This window comes from Rhea americana, unplaced genomic scaffold (genome assembly GCF_003343005.1).
Source record: "Rhea americana isolate MKP2758 unplaced genomic scaffold, rheAme1 scaffold_409, whole genome shotgun sequence".
NCBI classification, from domain to species: domain Eukaryota; kingdom Metazoa; phylum Chordata; class Aves; order Rheiformes; family Rheidae; genus Rhea; species Rhea americana.
The window spans coordinates 122586-149436 of NW_028186545.1; the positions used below are offsets into that span (position 1 = coordinate 122586).

General features: G+C 39.9%; 1 protein-coding gene across 9 annotated transcripts in view; it reads left to right on the top strand.

Annotated features, from left to right (window-relative positions):
- Positions 1 to 235: 235 nt before the first annotated feature.
- EPB41L4B (erythrocyte membrane protein band 4.1 like 4B) overlaps positions 236 to 26851 on the top strand; it is a 183009-nt gene continuing 156393 nt past the window's right edge. For 7 of the 9 annotated variants that reach the window (XM_085314588.1, XM_085314577.1, XM_085314579.1 and 4 more), the window contains exon 1: positions 236 to 603. In XM_085314588.1, the coding sequence (XP_085170714.1) occupies positions 316 to 603 (288 nt within the window). In that variant the 5' untranslated portion in view covers positions 236 to 315. Of the gene's footprint in view, positions 604 to 1517; positions 1652 to 18444; positions 18471 to 26851 lie in introns of those variants that run through there. The other 2 variants (XM_085314583.1, XM_085314584.1) reach the window with 2 other exon arrangements.

Genomic DNA, 26851 nt, shown 5'->3' on the forward strand with positions numbered 1-26851 from the left:
CAGCGGCGAGCGCGGCGAGAACGCGTCCCCTACGGCCGCCGCCACAGGTGGCGGCCGCCACCCGCCCGCCTCAGCAGCTCCCCCTAGCCGCGGCTCAGGCTCGCCCGCTCGGCGGCAGGAGGAGCCGCGGCGCGGCCCGCCCCGCCGTGCGGGTGCAGAGGGCGGAGCGGACGGCAGGGGCGGGCTGGCTGGCGCCTGGCGCGGGCTGGCTCCCGGCGGGCGGCGCTGCTGCGTTGCTCTGGGAGGCGCCGTGGGGCCGGGCGCGGAGCTGCGGGCTCGGGGGTGTGCGCGGCCGCCGGGCAGGGCGCCCCCAGGATGCTGCGGTTCCTGCGCAGGACCTTTGGCCGGCGGTCGATGCAGCGCTACGGGCGAGGAGCCGGGCGCGGAGCCGGGCGAGGGGGGCTCGGCGGCGAGGGGGACGAGCGGGACGGGGGGCTGCGAGGCGCCGCTGCCGCCGGAGGCTTCCCCTCCTCCCCGCACCCCGGCGGCGTCGTGCACAGCGCAGCAGCCCCCGTCCACATCCCCGCGGCCGGCGACAGCAAGCCGGTGCTGCAGTGCCGCGTTCTCCTCCTGGACGGCACCGAAGTCAACGTGGAGCTGCCGGTGAGTAGCGTGCACCTGCCTCCCCTGGCTGCAAAACAGTGCTTACGGCTGCCCGCCGCGCCGCATCCCCCCTCCCCGCTGCGGAGCACCTGCGCGCCCCTCGCCCCTCTCCCTCCTCTGCCCCCTGCCTGCACAACACGCCGCGGTGCCCAGCCTCGCCTCGCTTGCCTCGTCCTCCCCTGCTTGCGCCACCTCGCCGCCTGCGTGCACCTGCTTCCCCGGTGCCTGGCGTGCCGCCCACGCCCCCCGTGTCCCCCGGCTGAAGCAGTCTGCCTCCGCGCCCTTCTCCGGGCGGCGAGGCGCCCCCGTTTCTGCCTTCGTTTCTCCTCGGCGCCCCAGCTGCGGGGCGCTGGCCGCAGCTGTCCCCCCCGGTCCACCTCTGGCCCCGCCGCGGCTGGGGGCAGCGGGAGCTCGGCGGGGGGAGCTGCGCCGCTGCTCGCCTCGCTGCCCTGCGGCTTGGCGCGGGCAGGGGCGGCCCGAGCCCACATGCCGCACCTGTGGCGCCGGCGGGGGGAGCCGCGGAGCGGGGCGAGGCCGGGCAGGGCTGGCTGTGAGGGGAGGCCCGCTCCGCCCGCCGCGGCGCGGCCGGGGGGCTGCAGAGGCGGTGTTTCCCTGGGGGCGTCGCCGCCCCCTCTTTATATATTAATTTTTTATGCCGCCGGTCAGAGGTAGCCGCAGCTGCCTGAAGCGCGCGGGGTCCCTGCGCGAGGCCGCACACGGCGTTGCTTCGCGTGCGCGGCGCGAAGCCGCGGGGACGGGCTGCCCCCTGGGCCCTGCGCCCCCCGGCTGGCGCTGCCCTCGTCCCAGGCGAGCGCTCGCCTCGTGCGGGGGTCTCGGCGCGCCGGGCCGGGCCGGGCGGTGCTGGGCTCCGCTCGCTGCGTGGCGCGGGCCGGGCCGTTGGCGGCCGTTGGGCGCCTCAGGCGGCGGTTGGGCGCGGGGGGCGGCAGCCCCGGTAAGGGTGTGTGGACGGTGTCGCTGCTGAACTTTCCTCCCTCCGGCTGTTGTGCTGAAAGAATGAGGAAGAGATGGTGCCGGCTGGCGAAGTTTGGTTTGCTTTTTTTTATTTTTTTTTTGCCTAGTTCTGTGGAGTTGGACTGCATTTGTAAATGCTTCGGCACTTCCAGAGCCTACTGTGAAATCCCCCTACCCTTCTTTTTTAATGGAAGATAATATTACATTTTTTTAAACCAGACATTTATTCCCATATCTTCTGAATATTTATTCCAGATATCTGCCTATTTTACTTTGCTGACCCTTTCCCTTTCTCTTGAAAAGCAAGACCTTCCCAGTGTTAAAGTTGATTGTATTTATAAGGCACTCAATCGTCTTCTGACTTCAAATGAAATACCTTCTGTTTAACTTGGTCCCCCAAAAGTGGTGGGGAAACTTATTAATGATGACTGTAACAACATGATTAATTATGCAGTAGTATATCCAGTACTGTGAAAGAGAGATTATTTTTTTCCAGGATATCTTTTGAATTTTATAAGAAGCCTTTCTTTATTATAAGCCTTTCAATAATGTGTGTATACTTGCATCATTTAACTAAACATAGAATGTGGCAACTGGATGGTTTTCACTTTAAAAGAAACCAAAGAAGGAGGAGTGACACTTATACAGGTCAGTGGAGGAGTTCATGAATATAGCTGCCAAGAGATACTTCCTTCAGAATGATCAAGTATATCTTTCCTTACAGACTAGATTACACATTTCTAGATACTGGAAGTGCTAGTGTATCTTCCCCTTTTGGATCTTCTTCACAACTTACTGTAGTCCTTTTTACCTCTCAACACAAACATTTTCTAACGAAGCCTTTGAAAATTTGATGAAAGTTACCAACATGCTGAGGATTTACTTATAGAAGTCTGTGTAGATAAACTCAGTAAATATTTCATTGCATGTTATACGGCCTCTGATTTCTCAGAGTTCAGATATTGTTATAGAACCTGTGGTTTTGAAGCATTAGAAGATAAGGTAATGGTGCTTTCTGTAGTCCTTTAACTTTAAAAATAAATGGAAACATCTGTTTGGTTTGGTAAAGAAGCTGTAGAGCACACTTGCTTGAATTGTGGTGTCCAGACTTGGTGGCAGCCAAGTCTAGGCTGCATTTTCAGAAGGTGAGCTGCATATTTGGTGATTGTAGTTCACTTCTCTGTAGGTGGGTAAGTCAGCAGTTACTTCACTGAAATGCCTAGGTTGGTGGAGGAATCTGGAGCTCATAATAGTTATCAACATCTTGAAGAATAAAAAAATGTTCTGTTGAGTTACATATCCATTCCTCATGCTTTTCCTTTGCTTTCATAAAAAGTAACACCCTTGCTGAGGGTTAGAAAACCTGAAAGAAGCATTGCACCATTTATAAAAGTTGATCAGTAAAGCTTCTCTGAACCTTGAAGCATTAGTTTTCATACAATTAGGGCCTGAAGCAGGATGTGCTTCAGTACTCAGAAGCTGTGGTAACCATGAAGTTCAACAAAGGCAAGTGCAGGGTCCTGCACCTAGAGAGGAATAATTTCATGCATCAGTACAGGCTAGGGGTTGAACTGTTGGAAATCAGGTGGTGGACAACGAATGAACTATGAGCCAGCAATGTGCCTTTGTGGCCAGGAAGGCCAGTGCTATCTTGGGATGGGTTAGGAAGAGTGTTGCCAGCAGGTGGAGGGAGGTGATCCTGCTGCTCTACTCAGCCCTGGGGAGGCCTCGAGTGCTGTGTCCAGTTCTGGGCTCCCCAGTACAAGAGAGACATGGCACTACTGGAGAGAACTGAAATTAGGGCTATGGAGGTGTTTAGTGGACTGGAGCATCTGTCCTATGAGGAAAGGCTATGAGAGCTTGGCCTGTTTAGTCTGAAGAAGAGAAGATTGAGAGGGGATCTTATCAATGTCCACAAATACCTTATGGGGGGGGGGGGTCTTTTCAGTGGTGCCAAATGGCAAGACAAGAGGCAACAGACACAGACTGAAACACAGGAAGCCTTACCTGAATGTGGGGAGGAATTTGTTCCCTATGAGAGTGACAGAGCACTGGAGCAGGCTACCAAGAGAGGCTGTGGAGTCTCMTTCTCTGGAGATACTCAAACCTGGTCTGGATGCGATCCTGTGCAATGACCAGTTGGTCTCGTGGCCCTGCTTGAGCAGGGGAATTAGACTAGATGATCTCCAGAGGTCCCTTCCAACCTCAGCCATTCTGTGATTCTTAGGTAGAGTAGCTATTAACCTGATTGAATTGGGCAGTATCCTTTTTTTAAAAAAAATTAAAAAATGTGTGATGGTTTCTTTCCATTTTAGGCCCAATTTTGTGGAGAGGAAGAATATGATCCCTTCATCATCACTGGGGCAGTTTACTCATAAAGTCAAGTATGCAGGTAGTTGCTGAGGATTTTACTGTGCTGCTGATCATACTTGCAACCATTTATTTTAGAAAATACTGGCATCTGTAAAATATGCTTTTTTTTCCCCCATCGGTTGACATTACACCTGATTTGTCTTTCCAGAGCTAAAAACAACTTGATATGAGAGCATGATACTTTTTTAGCTAAAACTTTTAAAAGTGCTTTCTGAAACTGGACTTGGAAATAATTTAAAGGTTTACTGCATTTTATAAAGACCACAGGGTCTATTTGTCTGTCTGGAGGAATGGCAGGAAAGACATGACTGAAGGAAAGTTCTACATATTTTAATATGCAGAAAAAAGTTGCAGGGTTATTTGTGGGCTTGTCAATATTCAAATAAAGCTAAAACTCAAACTTTTGTCCAAGTCAAATGTTTCAGATTCTGCTCTAGTGTTTTCTCATATGTGTGGGTAGATGATATTGGAGGAAAATCAAATTGTATGTCAGTAGACTGATATCTTCAGGGTTAAAATTAGCATTTATGAGATATTATCTGTATTAGAAACCTTATAGTTGTAAGTTCTTGTTTGCTCATGGTAACAGAAGCAGAGATCTAACTTTACCGCAGAGTTCTTCCTTAGCTTGTTCTTCTTTAGGCTGTATAGAAATATTGTGACCAAAGTCACCTTTCTTGTTTATCTGCCTTTCCACGCCCACTTCCTCCTGGGATATTTGCACGTTATTCTTTATACTGTGTGCATGCAGGGCCTCCTTTGCGCTCAGACTGCTCCAACTGTTAGCCTGCCTGGCTAAGATGCTTTGTACTCTTTCACTCTTGATTGTTCTTGGGCTTCCTTGCGCCTGTTTCTTCCTCAGCCGTTTTTGAACAAATGTAAACATAACATTGTTCTGACCATGATAGATAGACCTGGATAATTTTGGTACTCAGCCTCTCACATGAAATTTCAATGGTTGCTTAACAATACTGGCTTTTTTGTTTGCTCTTAAGACCAAAATTGTGTATTTTGAGAGCATTCTTTTTAAATAGAATAATGCACTACATAGCTTTTTAAACCTACAAGCTCCTTAGGGCCCTGTATTGAATCTGAGATGCTTTTAAGGTAGAATCTGTTGTATAGAAGTGAGTGGCAGTTTACCAGATCTGTTGCTGTGGGGTGATTTCCCATGGGAAGAGTRTGTGTAAATGCTGTCATTACTTACTGTTGACCTGAAACCGTATGTGTATGCGTCTGAAATCTAGTTATGAGAGCTGACGAAGGGAGAAAAGTCCTTGCATTAGAACCATCCATTCCTTCCTCTYACATAAGTATCTGTGTATTTCTTTTTATCTCTGAGAGCTTATTTTAATACTGTTTGTGTTCCATTTTCATAGGAAACCATTATTTGTTTAGTTTCTGTAACTTGGCTGTAGGTATATGAAAGACCACTTATTTATGCACTGCTGTCAAAATATTATTTCTTCTTTTCTGGAGGCTTGCTCTGGAGGACTTGTGACTTTAATTAAAAATAAAAAAGTGGCTACAGATGATGCTATAGAGTTAATAAAGAATACAGGGAAATAACCTTTATGTTTGCATGGTGGTGATGATACCTTTTAGTTAATACATAAATAGATTGTTTTCTAGGTGGTTCTCAGATAAGGCTGAAAAGTCAACCATCTGTTGACTTTAAGTTGTGGATGTTGGCTTTTCTAAAGTTGAGATTGATTTTTAATTCAATGCATTTTATGAAAGTTGAAAGGGAGGATGTGAAAGATGGCTGTCCAGTGGGATAGTCCAGAATAGCAGAAATTCTTACTCTTTTTTTTCTCATGCCACTGAAAAGAAGTAATCTGTGGTTTAGATTCTGGAGGGAAAGAAAAAATGAGCTTGTGTGTAGTGTTTGATTTTGTTTAATTATGTTGGATAGAAGGTGGGAGCAATTAATAAACTTGCTCTGCTGTGGAAATCTTCATTCTGCAAGGCACGTATAGCAAACCTGACATTTTCTGTGACATGAAGCCACAGTAAGCAAAGCAGAGTCTGTCATAAATAATCCTTTGTAACAAATTCCTTGCTCTAATAAACCTCTGTGCTGCTGTGAACATAATTACAAAGATATATGTGAGGTATTAGAAAGTAGATGATGTTTAATGATTAAATGAATAGGTCACTTTAAATCTATGTGACCTGTCTTCAGGTAGATAGCTTTTTGTATTTTCTTTGCCTTCCTCTTGGTGCATCAGTTTTAATAGTTGTTTCTGCTGCTATGGAAACAATTCAGGGTAGGGAGAGTAAATGTTTTTCAATGCCTATTTCTATCTCTCTAGTCTTCAATATATTGTACCCTTTTCTCGTTGGAGTAATGTAAGCGTAACTAAATTTGTTAGCTAGCCTGTATGCTTGCTTCAAATGTAAATGCTCAATTAATTCTGGAGTAATCATCTCTGTCTTACAGTTACTAGTCAGTGTATCTGACTATCATAGAGTTGTAAATATTGGGAGAGGAGCACAAATCAGTTTTTCTTTATATCACACATGATTTCTTAATGACATTTCAGAAATACCAGCTCTAGCGAAATATGCTAGTATATGCAAGAAGACAATAACTTAAGAAGAATAACTTCAAGTTATTCTCTGGGGAATCCTAACTGAGGAGTTAATCCCACACAACCAATGTGTGTGTGTGTGTGTGTGTGTGTGTATGTGTGTGTAAATATACACACACACCTGTGTGTATATATGTTTACATGTTTTAAAAATAATAGCAGCAGGGAACAGTTTTTTTATTGTTAATTCTTTAAAGCTGTTATCACTTACAAAATTGACAATACACCTATATATAGAAGTTACTGTTTGATTAACTTAAAGTTAGAATACTTGCTGGAGAATGAAACAGTTGGAAAGTGGACTGGAAGGGAGCTGAATTCTTGTGTTTGTTGAATACTCTGGGCACCAACTTCTTTATCTCCTTCATAAACTGATCAAGCTCCATTTTTAGCAGTAGTTCGGTATTTTACTTCTGCCACCTGCACTGTAATGTCTTTTTGTTATCTTAGTGCTCTGATCAGGTTACTGTAGTCAGGAGCTCAATGTGTTGTCTTCTGACAGCAGTCTTTAATGACCTTGTGTGGGTACCATGTACTTTGATTCATTGGTCTGTATACTGAAGGTATGTGAAAAGCATTCATAGTAGAATTACATGATGAAAGACAGACATGTGCAGCCACAGTAAGACAGGGATGGGACGAGGTGTAGGTATGACTACAGCTGTGCTTTAGAAATGCATGATGTGTTAGGTTTTTGAGAGGAAATGGGGCATTTTAGCCCTTAACATGTTCATCAGTCATTCCCTATAAATCCTCAACAGGAGAATATATTTTAACAATATATAGTAAAACAGAGATACAATGAGCAGTATTTTGTTTTGGCATATGCTCACTAAATTCTGCTTGGGAGTTCCAGTAGTTATTCATGGAAGCCAATCCCATCTTTCAATGCTGTACAGATAGAATAACAAGGTCCCTGCTGTGGGAAGTTGATGACCAATGATGGAGAAAGAGTCAGTGAAGTTAGTGCACACCAAAGACAAAGGTATGAGTGCCTCTGGTACCAGTTCTCTTGGTAGACAGCTTATGTGTTTGAGGAGATGGGGAGAAGATTAGGTTCTTTCATGCATTTTTTTTAATAAGTCTTTCTGCGGTAGATTAGAGCATAGCTTAGGAAAGTAACCATGTAAAATCTCATTGATTTTTGTGATCTCTTAGTTGATAACAGAAGTGTGCTTTAGTAGCAGCTGTTTGCACTGGACTTACCTAGTGATCGTTCACATTGGTGAAACTTTGAAAGCCACCACAGATTTAAATGGAAGTGGTCAATAAGAGGGAAATATAGATCTATTAGAACATACGTATTTGTGTGTAGATGAGGCACACCTGACGTGGTTTTATTCTTATGGTTGTGTTATAGACTAGATTGTTGAGTAGCAAGCCTATGATTTCAGGTTCTTAGTAACGGTCCTGAAGAGAAAGAAGAGAATATCTGGGCATGTAAAACGTTCCTACCAGGATAGAAATCCAAGGTGTAAAGCAAAGCAACTTTGGAAATGTGGACCATAGAGAAGAGCAAGCAGAGGACTATTTTTTTTTTTTTTTTGAACTGCAGAAACAGGTGTACAAAGAATGGGAGTAGGAGAATGGTAAAACAGCTTGAGAGAAATGTAAAATTCACGATTAAATACACGATGAAGGATGAATATGAGAATAAAAGGTCACTCCAGGTATGCCCACAAAGAAGCAGTGTTCAGCTAAGCGAAGGAAGATACCCTGAAGAAGAAACTGTTCTTAGAACAGCGTTTTATCTCATGGGCTCACAGGGCAGGTGTAGTTTTATATATTATTATATTCCCAGAAGGTGAAAAATAAAGGAGAGTCCACATGGACAAGCTGCTGTACAACCAGGGCAGGAAAAGGAGAACAGTTTCTAGGCAGTGCAGAAATCGAAAGACTGATGGGACAGAATTTAATGGGTGTCATCTTGTTCCTGGTTGGTGTTAGTGCATGGCTCTGCAGGAAGACAAAAGGGCTTCAAGCAGGACATCTTTGCAATAGAAAAGTAATGACATGTTAGAAGACAGATGGGGAGAGGAGCTGGAAGGTGATGTGTAGAATAAGGGACTAAGAGCAAAAAGGTTGAAGGAAATAGAGATCTTATATGGAAGAGTGGGATGTTATGTCTGTCCAGTTTCCTTTCTGAAACAGAGAGGAGAGATATCTCTGCCCCTGCTTTTCTGTGCGTGCTTTTCTTCCTAATGCGCTTCCTTAGGTTTCTACTTGTAGCTCTTTTGTAACTACCCTTTTTTTCTGTGACTTTCTCTGTGAGGCTGCTTTCATTCAGTGACTTTCCTTCTCTAAGCACAGCCCCCCCTCCTTTTCTTTCTCTTCAGAAGTTCTCTTTGTAAATTCCCAACCATTTTTACCCATACCCTCTCCTTAGCAGTCTGCTCCCCAAGCAACACTATCTACTTTTTCTGTGCAGATATAGCCTGTGTTGCTAGCAGGATTATACTCACTGAATTAGCTTTTYAATAAGAATGGGTTTTTGTTGCCCATTTTCCCAATCTGTAACAGCAGTTTTCTTCACATCCTGGCAGCAGCTGCATAATCTATGACATAGCTAACCATGAAGGGTCTGTTCTGGAGATGCTCTAAAGAGCACCAGAGGTCTGCTTCGTGCTGTTTTGGGCATTAAGCACGGTTCTCTGCCCCATACTGCATTAGATAATTTCTGTGGTTCTCTGTAGTTATCAGAAATTTTAAACTGTTTCTCGCTCCTATTCCTTCCATTTTCATGTCTGTGGGCAGGGATCTGAACCCTGGAAAGTTTGTGGCTGGTTCAACAGCTTGTTCAGCAGGCTTGCTTACGAAAGCCCCCTGTTTGTCAGGGCACAGATGCTGCAGGTCACCACCTGGCCTGAGCATTCATGGTGGTAGAGCAGGCATTAGGGAGAGTTGGTTGTGGTTAGTCAAATAGTTAAAGGAAGTGTTAAACCTCCCCACTTTAAAAATGCATGGTTTCAAATGAGTTTACAAAAACAAACCTGAAAAGTCATACAGGGGAAAAGGGAGGTTGAGAAAAGAAGAGAGGGAACACGTGCATAATTGAATTTATAAACCCTTCCTGAAGAAAGAGACAGAGGGATAAGTCATTTCTTCTATTTCTGTTAAATTATAAAGCCAACAGCTGTTAACTATACATACAGTGTTGCTGGGCTAGTATTTTACATTACTTGAGAAACATATCATAGTCTGCATTGGAAAACAAAACAAAAAAGTTGTTTTTCTATTTCTGTTTGCACATTAGAAATAAAATTTGGAGGATAATGAAATGTTTAGTGACTACCTGTTGTTCATTTGATTTGCTATTTCAATTTCTTTAATGCATCAGTTTAAATATGTCCTGGAGCATTAGCTATGTTGTGATAAGGTTATTTTGAGGTATTTGTTGAAGTTCCAAATTCAGATTCCGACTATGAAACATGAAATATATTGAGAGTTGCTTTATATTGACTGTTTACGTTTCTAATTTGTTAGATCTGGATTATTTTGTTTCTTTGTTGTTGTGGAACCACAAATATGTTATTCAAACAAACACTTTTGTTAGTTTACTCCTTAAAAAAAAAAAAAAAAAAAAAAAAAAACTGACTTGAGGTGTTGCTGTATATCTGATTTCAAAGATGTGGTGCTGTTCGTGGTGATAAATATGGACTGGAAATCCTACTGGAGCATCTTAATTTTTGTGAAATAACATAAGTAACTGTACACAGACATGTGCAAGAGTCCAGGTCCTCTCTTTGGAGGAACATGCACTCCTATAAACTTTCCAGTATGAAATGTTCAGAGCTAGAAAAGCATAGTGTTATAATTTAGGAATTGTGATCTGTAATTAAATAATTGTTCACTGCGATGTTATTTTCCAGGATAATTCATCAAAGAATGAATTATATTGTGACTCTTTGAAAATAATGATTTTTGGTAATTGAAAGTACTTTTTAGTCTTGAAAGTATGAATAGAAATATGAAAGTTTTATGAAAAAATAGGCTTGAGGAGTTTAGTGACTTAGCTGTCTTGGCTCGGAAAGTTCTTTTTCTGCTTAAATTGAGCAGACTAATCAAGGAAACCACTTTTAGTTTTCAGTTTCAGGTTGCTTACTGTGTACGTTTTACTGAATGGAGTCTTACATCTTACATATTAGATGGTGATCTCAATTGCAACGTTAAGCTTTAGCATTATCTCAAGCTTCAGGCAAATCTTAATGAATATTGATGGACAACATGAATGTACTAACGTCATCAGCCCCTTATTGTTGATGTTAAATATGAACAAAAGTACTTAACGTTCAAATATTATCTACGCTAATTTTCCAAGTGAATGTTTTTCTTATTTCCTCAGAAAAGGAGCAGTTAGATTTTAAGTTTTTTTTTTCTCCCCTTGTATTCATTCAGAATTGGTCAAGGATAGATTCTGTCCTTCAAATATCTCTTTTATATCTTGATATTAGTTCCTAGAATTATAATATGATATGATTTGAAGTTGGGGGCTTGCATTTATGTAAGAAGACCAAACCTGAAAACTTTCATTTTACTAAGCAGAACTGTAAACACAACTACTCTCTGCAGTCATCGTACTGCAATAAAGATGATTATTCAGTAACGATGTGAAACCTCAGTATGTAGGTTTTATATTCAGACTATTTATATGCATGAAAATGCCTGATCATATTACAGTAAACATGGACAGACTTGACTCAAAGCTTTGTGCAGCTAAAAAAGAAAAGTGGTTGTGATGAGCTAAAGTTTTGAAATAAAAATTAAGAATGCCAGCAGCAAGACATAGGAAGCTTGTGTTGCCATTGCTTGGCACAGTGCCTTTATGTGAATACAACCCTGAACCTCAATGAACAAGAAAATGGTTGGATTTAGAGTAGGCAGTCCTGTTCCTGCTGCCTAGGACTTCCAGTTAAGATGTTAGTTTTTATGACTTTTCTTTTTAATAGAGGGACTTGCCTACTAAGGGACTGGCAGGTCACCAGTTCCTGGTATAGAGGCCAGTACAGTCATCAACTGTTGACTGTCGCAAGGTGCTTCTGCTTGTCCTGGATTCAGGCTGATTGCTTAAGTCATCATCTTGCTGTATGTCTCCTTTATCTCCCTCCATTTCCCTGTTCTCCTGTGGTATGAATTGTGTATTTCCTGTTGGATGAATTGTTGCAAGACTTGTAGCATAGGGAATCAACATCATGTTTTCAAGAGTGAAACTGTGGGAACTTTCATGGCACTGAAATGCTTGTCACAATATTCAAATTGTTTGTTGCAACCAGTTAGGTGCTTAAAAAAGGGGCTAGGGTGGGGGCGTTTTGTGTGTTAGAATTGATGCATTTTGATAGTTCATAGACAGCACTCAGTACAATTTAGGAGGTCAATATATGAAGAGATAATCTGCAAAGCAATATTTTCATAGTATTCTTAAATTTAGATGTTAGAAGAAAGTTGAGGTTTTGCACAACCATCATTTCTTTTCTCTCGTGAGTCACCTGAGCCATCCCCTCATTTGTTAGCATTGCTTAAAATTGCTTTTCTCCTTTGTAGCATGTTGATGCAAGTTTTCCAATACAAATTTGTCCTATAGCCTTTCTGGTACTTTATTTCTGGTTTTAGATAATAAAGATTTTTGTGTGTGTTTGTGGGGGGGGGGGAATAAACAAAGAATTTAAGCAGTTGTCTGTATTAGCTAAAATGGGTTGAAGTTAAATACTGCGTGACTTTTGGGTATGTGGGGGGAAAGGAGTATAAAAATTAAGCAATGTGAGACAAAAATAAATGATTTTTGTTTGCTGTGTAAAAAATTGTCAGCAGATATTCCCCTTTTACAGTTTCGATGCTTGGATTCTGATTTATTTTCAGATTAAGCACTCAGTGTATTTTGTTTTATAATTTGACTATAAAGAGTATTTAAAAAAAAAAGTTCAGCTATTTTGGCAAAAATTTTGCTTCTTTTTGGTATATAGCTGTAGCCAGGGAAGGAGCTGGTGATTTCTCCTTTTCATCCGCATATGTTACGGTTTTAGATACTGGTGGAAGGGAGGAGTTTTGTTTCATTTTAGCAATGAAAAAAAAATCATCTGTTCCCCCCCCCCAACATGATCAGAGTCTGAAAAAGTCAGATAAAGCAGAATGATGTGGTCTTTTATAAGTAGAATATATTCCTAATGAAACTATTGTTTTAGAAAGCAGATTTTTTTGAATGTTATTACTCCATGTTATTTTTCCATGTTATTACAGTAATAACATGGAAGGTGTTACATTCCTCATTTGTGTAGCATTTGTGTGTAGGGGATTTTTCTATCATTGCTCTCAGTTGGGTGTTTGAAACTTTCTAGCCAGAGAAAATATTCTGAAGCACCTGTTACTTCACTGTGACTTTCAGAAACTGTTCATGGGTGTGAAAGTGAGCAAATTGAAGTGCAAGAGCTATCTTGAAGGATAGTCCACAAGGTGAGCAGTTTTTTTACTTTCGTACTACTTAATTTAAGGCAGACAAAGTTTTAAGTAATACAAAAACCTTCAGCAGTGTATTCAAAAAGCTGTTTTTGTGAGCTATGTGGCAAATAAGTTAGGTCTCAAGAAAGATGGAGCAGTATTTAGTTCAAGAGTACAAATTCTTCTTTACTGCATATGCACTAACCTCATTAACAGGATAACTCTGTCAAGACTAGGGCAGCACAAAATTGCTTGTAGGAGCTAACCAAATATAGATTCCAGGTACAAGAAGATCTCCCTATAGAGAACAGCTCTCAGAACAGCACTAGTCTGTCCTACAGAATTTCTGGACTAGATTCCAAGTCACAATATGTAGCTAGAAATGGAATCTGCTCTTCCCCCCCCCCCCATTTTTCCTCATAGCTTTTGCTACCACAAAACTTCTGTTCATCTTTAACRTTGTACTGTTACCTACAGCTTTTTGTTAAATGTACATTTTTTAAAAAAGGACAGTCTTTCCCTTCTTATATGCTTCAACTTGCAGCAGTGTAGCAGAAGACATTGATTAAATGCTAAGCTGGGAATCTGAGTCTTTCAATGCTGGCTGTAATTCTTTTTATGAGCCTTTAAAAACTGCAGTTTTTTTTTGTACCAGTCTGCAAAATGGGGTAATAGTCTGTCAGCCCTGCAGAGCTAATGCAGGCAAGATGGAGACTGCATTTTCTTTCCYTTTTTTTTTTTTTTTTTAATGAGTGGACATAAAATGAAAACACTAGTCAAAGAAACAAAAAGTGAGAGCAGTTGACTGAACCGGTGCAATCCAACAAAAGTTTGTGGTGGTGGAAGGATGACCCTTGAGATCAAAATCTGAAAAAAGCGCAGATCCGGAGGAGCAAGTAAAAGCTGTCCACTCTCTCTTCTTAGGAGTGTCACCTGTTTCCGTTGAAAAGTATGTTACATGAAAATCCCGGCTTGGGTAACCTGTGCAGAATTGGAAGTGGTAGTGGAAGCTGTTATAGAGGAGCAAGGGAGCAGGAGGCTGGGCACTGAACTGACGAGGAAGTGTGTACTCTGGAGCATACTTCCATTTGTCTGCCCTGTATGTAGACATAACTTCCAGTGCTAATAAACTCGGAGTGTTTTTATAGCTAAATGATAGGTTATAATGCCGAAGCAAGCTCCATAGATAGCGCTAGGGGGCAAGTATGCGGCTCTGTTTTCAAGTCTGAGTTTATGGTGGTGTTTGAAGTGACATCTGTATATAAAAAGCCTTTATGTGACTGTCGGTTACTGATGGTAGCAGTGAGTGGAATTGATGTTTGAGGTGGTTAAGATTTGTTATGTCTTCCATTGTTTTGGTATTTGGTAGGAAGGGAGGCAGTTTTCATATGGCCTGATTAAATACAGACTTAAATATACTAACAGTACCATGTTACTCTTGCATTTTTTTTATTTACAAGCAATTATTTTTGAAGGCAATTATGTTAAAATGAAGGATATGCAGAAAATCACTAATAAGATTACTGTTACCTGTTTGTATCTTTCTTTTTTTATTTTCTCCCCTGAAGCCCTGTTGAATTGGTTGCTACTTCCAATAGTGTTATCTTATTTGCTAAACTTGCTAAATCTGGATAAGTGACTATTAGASGTTACAGCTGTCTTTGTTCCCGTTTTTCCTCTTTCTCACTTTTTGTAAAGGCTTTTCTGATGATGTGAAATGGAAGTTAACTGACTGTTCTTCCTAGATGTCATTTGGAGTATCACCATTTAAGTTGTGTCCGAGTTAGTTATATGGATGACTTCTGTATGAATAGATTATGAACTATAGATCTTCTTAAGGTCAGAAAGGATCATTGTGAGCACTTAGTCTGTCCTCCTTCACTAATCAGTCTTTAGAAGTCCTTCCAAGAATGTTTTGAACCTTGAACTTTTTAGCTTTAACTTCCTTTCTTGAAACTTGTTAGTTTATCTGCCTTAAGAGTCTTAATGAGAAGCAGTTACTGATCCAATTTGTATGTGGACTCTTCAGAAAATGAATATGGCTTTTAATATATCTGGTACTTTTACGGCCTGTGTTACCCTCCCTCTTACCACCTGGGAAAGCACATGGTGGAGAGCCCTGAGATTATGGAAAAATCTTTTCCATATGAAGGCATGTGAAATTTGCATACAAATCACCTCTTAGCCCTATCTTTGATACTCTAAATGAATTAAAGTCTCTTTGCAGATGCTTTTCAGACTCAAAATTATTCCTGGTAGCTTTTTCTGATTTTTTTCTCTAAACTTCTTGAAGCACAGATGTTTGAGCTGGGCACAACAGTCTTACAATGGTTTTGCAAATGTTATATGAAATCACATTATTCTCTACTTAATAGGGAATAATTTTTTATGCATTCAGAGATCATGTTTACTCTGACTGCAGCATCACACTGAGCGCTCATATTCAGTTGCTTTTCTCTTGTTATCATAGAATCAGTAAGGTTGGAAGGGACCTCTGGAGATCATCTAGTCCAACCTCCCTACTCAGCAGGGTCACCTAGAGCATGTTAGACAGGGTTGCATCCAGGCAGGCCTTGAAAATCTCCAGAGAAGGAGACTCTCTGGGCAACCTGTTCCAGTGTTCTGTCACTCTTAGTGAAGAAATTCCCCCTCACGTTCAGGCAGAACTTCCTGTGCTTCAATTTCTGCCCATTGCCTCTTGTTTGTCCCTGTCCCCTTGACACCCTCCGCTCAGATACTTGTACACATTGATAAGATCCCCCCTCAGTCTTCTGTTCCCCAGGCTGAAGAGGCCCAGCTCTCACAGCCATTCCTCCTAGGGCAGATGCTGCAGCCCTCTGATCGTCTTCATAGCCCTACACTGGACTCTGCTGTAGCTCCATGTCTCTCTTGTACTCTGGAGTCCTTACAGTGCTGATGAAATCCAGGGCACTATCTTTGACCTGGTAAGCATGACCCAACCCTTTCTGTTCTTATGTGTATGACCTTTGATTTTGCAGAGTTCAGATACTGTATGTTGATGCAGTTCTGCATACTGGAAAGATTCAAATCAATCTGTACAACCAAGGAGTCATCTCTTGATAGTCTGCCAGTTTTGTGAAGCTCTGTAGGAACAGTTTCACTAATTTTTTCCCAGGGAAAAGAGTCTAGTGATTGACTATGAACAGGATTGCACTAGAAGTGCTGCTGGCTGGTGTCTTCCATCCTTTCTCTTGCTAATTGTGTAAGATGTTTGTAGGTTTGTGGTGGTGATTTTTTTTTAATTTGTGTACTACACATCTGGTTTTAAGAATGCTTGCTTTTGTCACACAGTTTCATAGACCATGTTTTGAGAATACTGGTGTTTCATGGGCMGCATGAGTTTACAGAGTTCTTGGCTTCTTGTTCCCATCCTTGTGCTGCAGGTTGCCTTTTCAGCTGTTTGTAGGGCTATACTGAAAGCCAGGTCAGGGATCACATCCAGGTGTGTTTCACTGTTAAAAATGCTTATGCAGCAGTAAATGTCAGAAATTGTTTTGATAAAGGAGTGGCGTTAATAAGGGATAGCCTGGCAGAGGGCATGGGAGCTCTTAAAGCCCAAAGTGCTGTAAAAGCCTCTGGTTGTTGGATAGTGGCTTGAGGGCACAAGTAATTACTTTGGGAATGGTTTGATTTGTATACTTACTGCTTCCGTATCTTGGTCATGTGAATGCTTCTAGTCCGATATAAAGGCAGCCAGATCAAAATGAAAAGGGCAGGAAGTGCTTGGTTGTTTCAGTAGTGTGATTGGAGGTAGCAGCAAGCAGCTCAAGCTAGATCTGTAAGAGCTGATCTCTGCCCAAGTCAGATGTCCTACAGGAACCTACAATTGCAATGTTCCTTATTGCCTTTATCAAGCTGGAATTATTTTATTAGTTACAGTTTTCTTGAAACCATTGCTCAGTAGTATAAATTATGCTGCTGTCATTTAATTTATCACTGATTACATCTAGCTCTATCTAGTTTTTGTATTTCAGAATCTGAGAGCCAGATTTGATAAGAATAGTAAAACTGATACTGAAATTAGAAAGATTTTTGAAATTTTAGAAAAGGACATCTTTTTCTAGATTCTGTCTGTGGAGGTTCAAATAAAACCAAGGCTGAAAAGATCTTTTAGTGGTTGCTTCTTGATGTTGATATCCTGTAATGGAGTACTTCTCCCATACCTTTTACACCTTTGAGAGTGGCTGGAAGTGAGATGAAAGAAGACAGTTTGATTAAGAGAAGAGCATTGCAGTTCATCGTTGCTGGATTCCTGTCCTATCAGGCATCTAGAAAATTGTAATGATTTGATTTTAATTGTAAAGTTTTATTTGTAGACATTCCAGAATTGATTCTTGTTGCTAATAAGAGCGTAGTCGTTCTTGATTATGAGTGAAGAGGAAATGTAAGAAATTTGAATTGAAATGTATAATTCTCCTGTTATTTGGGGGGTTAGTATCTTGGAAATTAACTGTGGTTGATTTTGACTTCATGTTGATTTTTTCAAATTAACCTTGAAAAGTTTAAGGGTTAAATCATGTTTATTGAAAGAAACTTTAAGAAAGTCTTCTAAAATACAAGATTGTTTAAAAAACCAAAAAACAAGTGGAAGATTATTTATTTGCTGAAAACAAAAATGGACAGTTGTGAGTCATACTGAAAAAGTTCCAATTGTAAATATACTTTTAGGCTGGAAACCACAAGTTACATTAGAAAGATAGATTACAACTAGAATGACAACTATCTTAAACATTTGAATAAGCTTTTTTTTTTCTTTTTTTTTTTTTCCTTTCTGAGAGGGAAACCAGGGAAACAGTTGTGTTTTAAGATTTCCTTTCTTATGCCCCAACTGGTTGTGTTCTTCTACCAGCTTGTGGACTAGATCCAATTTTCAAGATGCCTGAGAAAACAGAGTTCCCAGACCATCTGCTGCTTCCTTGTGTATGAGTCTGCTTGCGTGCATTTGAAGTCTGGGGCTATGTATGTGTTGGGAGGCTTGTTCTGGGGACCATGTTACTGGAAGTGCATGTGAGTAGTGGGTGTTTTGCTGGAGTCTTCTGAAAGTTGTACTGTGCAACAGGAGGGTGAGAGAAATTTGAGAACCCAGTCTGGGAAGCTAAAGGGGAAATGCATGTTGACTAGAGAGCTGCTATTGTTAGTGTTCCTGAGTGATGGTTTCCAATTTAGGATTTGACTCAGTAATATTTTTTTTTAGCTGTAGGTGTTTGCTCCTTCTCTTACGATACTCCAGAATGTTCTTTGGAGGTGCCTTCTTCGTGAGGTAGGATTATAGTATTCATATTCTCCTCCTGGACAGAAAGACTTGATGCTTTGATAAATTGCCAGAAGAGTGCCTGAGTTGCCTGAGATGTTACTGCCTTCAGCTGTCTTATCCTTCTCCTAGCTTGGTCACAGAGTATGTACACCTGTATCTTAGCCTGTCTGTTGAAGAATCAGAGATGAGTTTAAAACAACTGATGCGGCATTTCAGTGACTGAGGTAAAAGTATGTTTTTGTGTAGTGGGGGAAGCAATGACCTTGGGAGTGTGTATCTCAGACTTAATAAGGAAAGTGTGCTTTCTTAGCAAGCTTCACCAGCCAAGAGCCCCTAACTTCCTTTGTCTTGTAGTACCATGAGATGACCTCTATAGCTTAACAGCTCTACACCTGTAATGTAATAGATGTTACGGGAGTCGAGCACTGACCTGGCTCTCTGAGGAGCTGGGAGCAGTTGTTGCTTGCGTTGTCAGACTTCTGTGATCCTGCAGTGTTCTCTCAGCATCCATGGTATTGCTGTGTACTGATTTCTGTTTGGAAGGCCTTTGCAAACTATGATAAACTTACTCCAGGAGAAAATTTTGGGTTTTATATTGATCAAAATGGGATGTGAAACACTGTCCACAAGAGAATGGGCTCTTGATTAGATTGTTATGTTTTTATAGTGAATGAATCTATGTAGATGCAGAGCCTTCTGACTTGCTTAGGGTTGAGGGAAATGTAGTTTTACTGTAGTGCCTTGCTGTAGTGCCTTTTTATTTGGACTTTGTTCTAGAAGCATGATTTCATCTTACACAAATACTGGAAGTTGACTAAAGGTATTGCAGTGTAGAGTACAAAGTTCCTTTTGATTTAACACTCTGTATTGAAGTGACTGTCTTGTGATAATCTTGTAGGGTGGAAAAGACAAACTTTCCTTGTTTAACTCTCTTGGATACATAAACTAGAAAATGGAGTACCGACAGGCTTAAATTAAAAATGTAACAGTGTTTTGCGTGAAACTGGCCATGAAGTATTTTATTCAGAACATTGTTAAAGAACAGACAAAACTAGTAGCAGACTGAAATATGGTTCTATCTGTACCACAACTAATATACACAGGTCATAGGTATTCTAAATATATGTTAATTTATTTTACACTTGTAAGCATAGAAGGCCAAACATGTCATGCACTTTTCAAATCGGTGGGTAAAGTTTGGTTTGATGTTCACACTCACCCAAATGCTTATCTGGTTGTAGGTTAACAGGGTATAGGAGGGAACGTAATTCCAAAATTAGGTTAATCTGATTGCTTTGAAACTTCAGTTTCAAACACTTCTGCTGATGTATTTTCTYATATCTATAACAAAGTGTATGCAAACACTTTTTTTCTTCTGGTTCTTTCTGTATAAATGGGAATGGGAAGCGGGGGGGGGGGGGGGGTCTGTTGACAAGCTAGCCGTGTATATGGTAAGCTCTACAAACTCTGTTTTCACTTATCAGATAAATGGAAAATGAGTTTCTCTTCAGGAAACTGTGATGCTACATTTGATTAAWGTTACTCAAGCTTTTTTAAAGGGAAGAGGCCTCCCTTGGTCTGAACAGGAGCATCTGAGCACCTTTTTGGATCCTACTTCTGAACAGATAGGTGGTATCTCGGTTTTTGGATGGATATGCTGTAGGCTCTGTCTAGTCTATGATACAGTGCCAAGTTCTCTGCGTCCTGAGAGGGGGCAGACTGAGTCCACATCTGACATCATGTACGTGTGAATTTATGTGTATTTATAACTTATCTAAACACAGATTTCTAGTTCATTCTGTCAATGTAAAATAAGTCAAAATAGTTTAAAATACTTGCATCTTGTGCATCATCAAAATGCTTGATTTTTTTTTTTTCAGTTTTAATTAAAATGGTTAATTTGTGCATAGGAACCAACCTCAATTAAAGAGATGTGTGCTTATAAGTAGGCAGACTTCTATCAAATTGTTTTCACTCTGTAATTGCTAGATTCAGACTGTGATTTAGACAAACTAGTAGCACATGATGGCTGTGTGCATTTGTGATAAAGATGACAAACAAGTCCACTGTGTTATTTATATAAATTTGTTTGTACATATATAAACTTGAATATGGGTTGCAGTTACTATGTATATAAGGATAWGGAACTGTCTTAACAAAATCTCAAACTGCTTTTCTTGATAGAGCCATATTTGCCTTAAGGATTGTTAAAGTCCTGTAGAAAACCTCCTTACTTGCTTTTAGAAAGAGGAGGAAAATTTTTCTCTGCTTCTTGCCCATGCTACTTTAACCTTCTGTGTTTAAGTATGAAACCCTGTTGCCTTTAGGGGTCTCTTCCCCAAGTATCTAAGCTTTGATACCTGGGGTCACTCCACACATACTCAAAAAGCCCATGATACAGTGGTGTGTTCTAGACCCCAAGTGTAAAAGCTTCATGGTACTTCCTGTATTATGTTTTTGATAAGTAGCTACAGAGCAGAAAGCAGTAAAGTTCATTTTACTTAGAAGATTTTAGGTATAGCACCTTAAATATGCTTTTTAGGATAATCTTGGTCTGAAAAGTAGCTCTCCTTTAAATGCTGTGAAGCTGCATGTTAACTGAATCTTGTATCAGAGCTTTTGAGTTTACAAGAATCAGAGGAGAGGAGGAACAAATACCTATTCTTTTTCCTTTCTTCTMTTCCTTTTTCTCTCTCCAAGCTGATCATCCTTCAAATTCAGCCTGGTACCTACTTCAGGCTAGGCTTTTTCCATCTTTTTTATGATACTTTGTATGTTAATTTGTCACAGTAAATTATGATCAAGACTTCAACTTTCTGACTCTTAAATTCGCTGTCAACATTACCTATGTAACCTGAATTATTACTGGTTTTGTATGTGGGAGGCAGATTGAATGGAACTTAAATAATATGCTCGAAAGAAAAAAAAAATCAGATCATGTCCCTTTTCAAACTTCAGATAGCTCAAAGGCTAAAGAATTATTAGAAAAATATAGACTGAAATCAGCTAACTGAATATATGAAAGATATATATATATATATATATCTTATATATATATATATATAAAATATCTGCCAAATAAGAGATGCCACTTAAATAGAGCTACTTTTCTGGCTGGAACACTTTTTAAAGTTTTCCTTATTGATAGCAGTGGAAAGATAGGATATCAGTTGATATTCTCTTAGTACTGTCTCGTTCTTTCTGTTTCTATGTGGGCAGTATTTAGCAGACCTGGTTGTTCTACTCTTTTGATATCTAAAGCTCTACTAATCTCTCAAGTGGTTATGGCAACCATCTCCCAGTTTCATGATAGGAGTCCGCTATTTTACTCCGATAATCCTTTCCCATAGACTTTCAGCTGTGTTGGATGATACATTCAGGACTCTGAGATGACTAGTGCTGGGTGTGGATTTTTGTCTCAGCATGGCTCTAATAGCAGTGCTAACTTGACTTCCCCGGTGCTTTTCCTTCTCATACCACAGTTCTGTGTAGTTTTTGCCTGTGTAGTTTTGTTTTGTGCTCTGAATTTGAAATATTCTACGTGTTCTGGTACGCCAAGCTCGTAGCATCTTGTATTCTATCCTCCCACGTGGAATGTGTACTTGCATAACTGGTATGGTGAATGAGTCAGTAAGACACTGATTTTCTCCTGCCCTCTCCAGAAATGTACCGTTTTCTCTTTATGCTTTGTGTTGAGCTTCATTTTGTGTAATTTTTCAAGGTTAGAACTTTGACTATGTATTTCATATGACGTTAAGCACATTTTTGATACTTGATGACAGTATGTGGAGGAAGAAATGATAGTCCTTTAGCTTTATCTAGCAACTTGTTTTTGAGGAACATGGCTCCTCCAACAACTAAACCAGCAGAGGGAAATTTCATTTCTATTGAAGACATATTTTTGACTATCATCTATAAAGTATCTTGTGAGAACAAAGGCAGGAGAATGATGCTACCAGTCTGATGCTGCTAATGTAACTGTAGACAGCACTTTCAGCAAAATAGAACTGCTCTATTTGCTTAAATTAGATGAGGAGAAATGTTGTAAACTTGCTTCCATGGAGACTTGGCACATAAAAGTATTAGTCAAGTAACAGTGACTTACATGATGCTCAGAATTTTGGTACTTTGGTGTGTAGCGTTCATTTAACCCAGTGGGGAGACTTGACAAATTATTCAGCTCACTCCTTGTAGTAAATAGGACCATGTCTTGAAGCTCAGGAAGGAAATAACAGTCAAAAGGTGGGTTAAACTGTTTTTATAACCTTAATGATATTTGGATTTAGTTAAATGGAATGTTAAGCATTAACACATGAAAAGATTAATGACAAAATACTGAAGTTAAAACTGAACAGCTTATAGCAATCCTTGCAAAGTGCTATTATGATTTGCATTTTTCTAAACAAAGTTCAACTCTTATTTTTGTATTAAAGGCAGATACTGCATTAACTCTACTGGAAACCTGTGAAACTTATCATAATTTGTTTATAATAGAAAGAATCTTAAAAATCGTACAGTTCAACATAGTCATTCTTCTTTCTGACACATTGAATTTGCCTGCTCATGCTGCAGCCTTGACAGAAGAATGAGTCTTCAATTTGTTACATGAATTTAGGAAAAAAATCAACTGAATATTGCCAAGCATGGGTTTTCCCCATCCTTAAGAGTTTGAAAGCGTTTGCTAATTTACCTAGAAATAAATGCAAATGCGAGATTATGGGAGTTTGGAAAGCATTTTTCTCCTTAGGTATCTAGCCACTTGGTAAATTTAAATTAAAGCTACTGCTCACAGAATGTAGAAACTGAGTATTTTTACATCAATATTGCTAAAGTGCACCTGTTAAAATAGAATTTGGCTATGTATGCTTTCTGTGACTATCCAATGATCTCTGTTTTGGATTACCATGACCCGTTTGGGGATGGACAGTGATGACAAACCAAACTCGTGACACTTAACAATTTATATTTTTGTATTCTCTTCCTGAAAATATTTTCTTCTCATGAATTTAGTTAATGACTGTTTCTTTTCTTCCTATCTGAATGGTACGTTGGTGCATTCCGTACTTGCTGTTGGTGAAGGAGACTTGAAATATGGCTTTGAGATATAAAGATCTACAAAGTGATTAAAAACTTATTTCTAAATCAGTAGGTGAATAAACTTGAAGTAGTACTTGGTACAGTGCTGGGAAAGCCTTTCTTATATAAGAAACAAGTCTGAACTTGGGAAGATAACAAATGAGTCTATTTAAAAAAGTATTTTTCTTCCAGTGTAGATAATGTATTTATTTAGCTTGAAGAGAAAAGTGAAGGAAGAGGAAAAGTCTGTTGTCAAAGCCTGACTTGCATTCCTGGGGGAAAAAAAAATTCTTTGATAGGATAAAATTTTGCAGGATTTAATCTGTGGCTTAAAAAAAAAAAGTGATGTATATCAGCTTCCTCTTTCCTTCATAACGGGAGCTTGTTCTTCCATGCAGGTAAGAAAATAGCTGGTCTTGACTGTAGTTATTAGGATAATCATCTCCTGCAGTCAAGTGTTAGTTGAATAATTTCTGACTGTCTTCATTACATAGATTCTGTTAATTGACACCTAAAGGATCTTTTATAAGTTGAGTTTTGCTGTCATGCTTGTGTTTCTAGGTTTTCTTTTGTTTTCCAATTTTATGCTGATGTTGATTTTTAAAATCAGTGTTCACATAAGGTTTCTGGAAACTAGTGAGAATACAACCTCCATTATGGAAAGTGAGGTGTAAGAGTTGGGAACCTTTTGTTAATATAAAATGTCATGTGAATAATTTTTTTTTTTTTAAAAAAAAAAAGGGACAAAGGCAACAAGAATATGTATTTGGCTGGTTGCAGCATGTGCACACCTTTAATGTCTCCAAATCGCAAGTTCTCTTTGTTGACAGTAATCACCTCAGTCCAGTTATGGCAGTGTTTCAGAATAAATCAGGATGTATGCTTCATAACTGATAACTGAATGTTAAACTTCGAGTAAGAGAAGCAAGTGAGATACACAGCTGTAATATATTTCAGGCCTGATTCCCCATCCCCCCAGTAATTTTGGTGTCCAATAACAAAGCTTTTCACAAGCACTTCATAAAATTTTAAGTTCAGCAAAGATAAAGTATGGATTGTAATCTTATTTTGTTAAGAAACTGAGAAGACTGTCATCTTTCTTCTGAAATAGAGAATTCTGGTAGCCTGCAAGGAAGAGGRCATTCAATAGGGTACAATAGCTAAGTGAGATCATGTTGACATTACTTTAACAAATACGGTTCTCCTAGAGTGGTTTGAAAAAACAGTGGTAGTTTATCCAGAAAACAGCAAGCATTATATGCTGTTATTTATATTGTCCACTTATGCTAAGTGCCAATTTTCAAATAAAGGAAGTCAATGGAGACAGATTCAGGTCAACAGAGTTGGTTTTATTCCTGATATTTAAGGAATTACGTGCTTTTAGTTCATGATGTTAGAAGTATTTGCCAGGAAAATGCATTGGAGATGAAACACATGAACAATGTGAACTCTGTTTCACAGCTAAAGCATCCTACTAGGCTACTATATTTATGTACTAAAATTGAATATTTGTCTACTTCACATAGGTCTTCCAGAGAAATATATATAAATATATAAAAATATATATAAAAAATATAGCCATTTAAAAGGAATGATAAAACCTAAAAATACCAGTTTTGGGAAGCTATATGTATTTCTGGATGTGAGAGCAATTTGTTGTTTGAATTGAGAATGAAGCTCCTTCTGAAAGYGAATGAACAGGGAAAGAACTGATCCAGCTATATTTTAAATGGTCTCTTGAAATGAGCATAAGGCTAGTGTTTATTCATACTGAAAATGTAAGCTACCTGCTTGTGACATTGGAAGGGTGTTTAACCGTTGCGTGATTTGTTTTATTTCTGCAAGGAGTTTGTGATAAGGAGCAGTTGAGGAAATACTGCGGTGCTTTCCCTTCATTAAGGGATCTAATGCAACTGATATAATGGCATACCAGTTTTGATACTGAGAGTGGTTTTAGGACTGCTGTTTAAATGGGGACTGGTGGAACAATAGTGTCAGACTGCTGGTGGCAGTGATTTGTACTAGCTTTTCACCAAGTATTTTCACGTGTATAGATCCATTTTTGATGATGAACACTTTAGGCCTACTCAGACTGTATTCTTTTTGTCTAGTAGCATCATGTGTATAGCCTGTGTTGTCTTACAGTCCCTTCCTTCAAACCACTTTTCAGGTTCTGTTTCATTATAGTTCTTGGTCTAGCTTCAGAAAGAAGCCTGACTCTACAGTACTGTACTCAAAAGTTGGAAAAGTATAAATAAAATTTATGGACAGAACCAGAATAAGATCAATATTTCTGAGTGTAGTGCTAGCAGGTTGGGGCCTGCTCATTGCAGTGCTCTACCCTTGTCAGGAGCAAGTGGGCTGTGCAAATAACATCTCAATGGCCTTTCACCTGCCCAGAAAAACACAGATCTGGTGGACTGTCTTATCAGATGATATTCAGTCATTCATGATAAATTTCTTTTCCATAGTTGAGACTCTATAATCTGTTTCTTTACTATGAAAAACACCATACTTTGTGCTCTAAAATGGATATTCAGCTTCAGACTGCTTTTATTTTTTATTTATTTTTATTTATTTATTTTTTTTTGCATCACTTTGCTTCCTTCTGTTTCAGCATGGGTATGGGGGAAGAGGTGTGTCAGTGTAAGACTAGTGGTCTACAGCACCTAGGTGAATAGATACTGAGCCTTAGGGAAAGAGTAATATATGTATCTTTCTTCTTAGAAACCTAATCACTATAGGTTGACCAAGATTGGTCCACTATGCAGTAGAAACCTGCAAGATCACGTTACTGATAGAAGTAGGTGTTTTTCATCTGAGCCCATCCCTAATGTATCACTATTAAAAATTTTTTTTTGAGATGTTTTATGCTAGCTTCCATTCTCATTTCTTGGATGTTTTGTCTTGCCAATGTTGCAGCCTATGTAGTAAGCCATTTTTTGAGCCCTGCTAAGGCATTACTTTCAATTACTTATTCTCTTAACTTACTGTTTTGTTTCACTTAAACCAGAACATCTACTTGTCTGTTCTTCCCTAAACCACTTTTTAGGCATGAGAGAGCTTTAACTCCATTAGTTTTGGTAGGGAAAAGCATGAGTAGACAACGTTTAGCTCAGTTGGTTCAAATGTGGTGCTGCTAATGCCAAGGTCGTAGGTTCAATCCCCATATGGGCTATGCTGAGGGTTGGACTAGATGATCTGTAGAGGTCCCTTCCAACCTTACCATTCTATGATTCTATGACAAGTCTTAGCTTGTCCAAAGAGACTGCTAGCTAACTGATGCCTCTTYCAAGTTTAAAGGAAAGTCCTGAAAGCTTCTGGCTGCGTAAAAAAACTGTGTACTGGATGTCTGTGGGATCCAGCTCCTTCATGCTGGATGTTTCTTTCCCCAAAATAATTCTGCAGTTGCTCAGATTTGGGAGTCCAGTTCTTCTGATTTTCTTTAAATGGCAAAAAGGTAGCTAAGACTCAACAGATGCTGATGCTGAAGATTTTGAGATTTGCTGTTTTGTGCCACAGGTGAGGT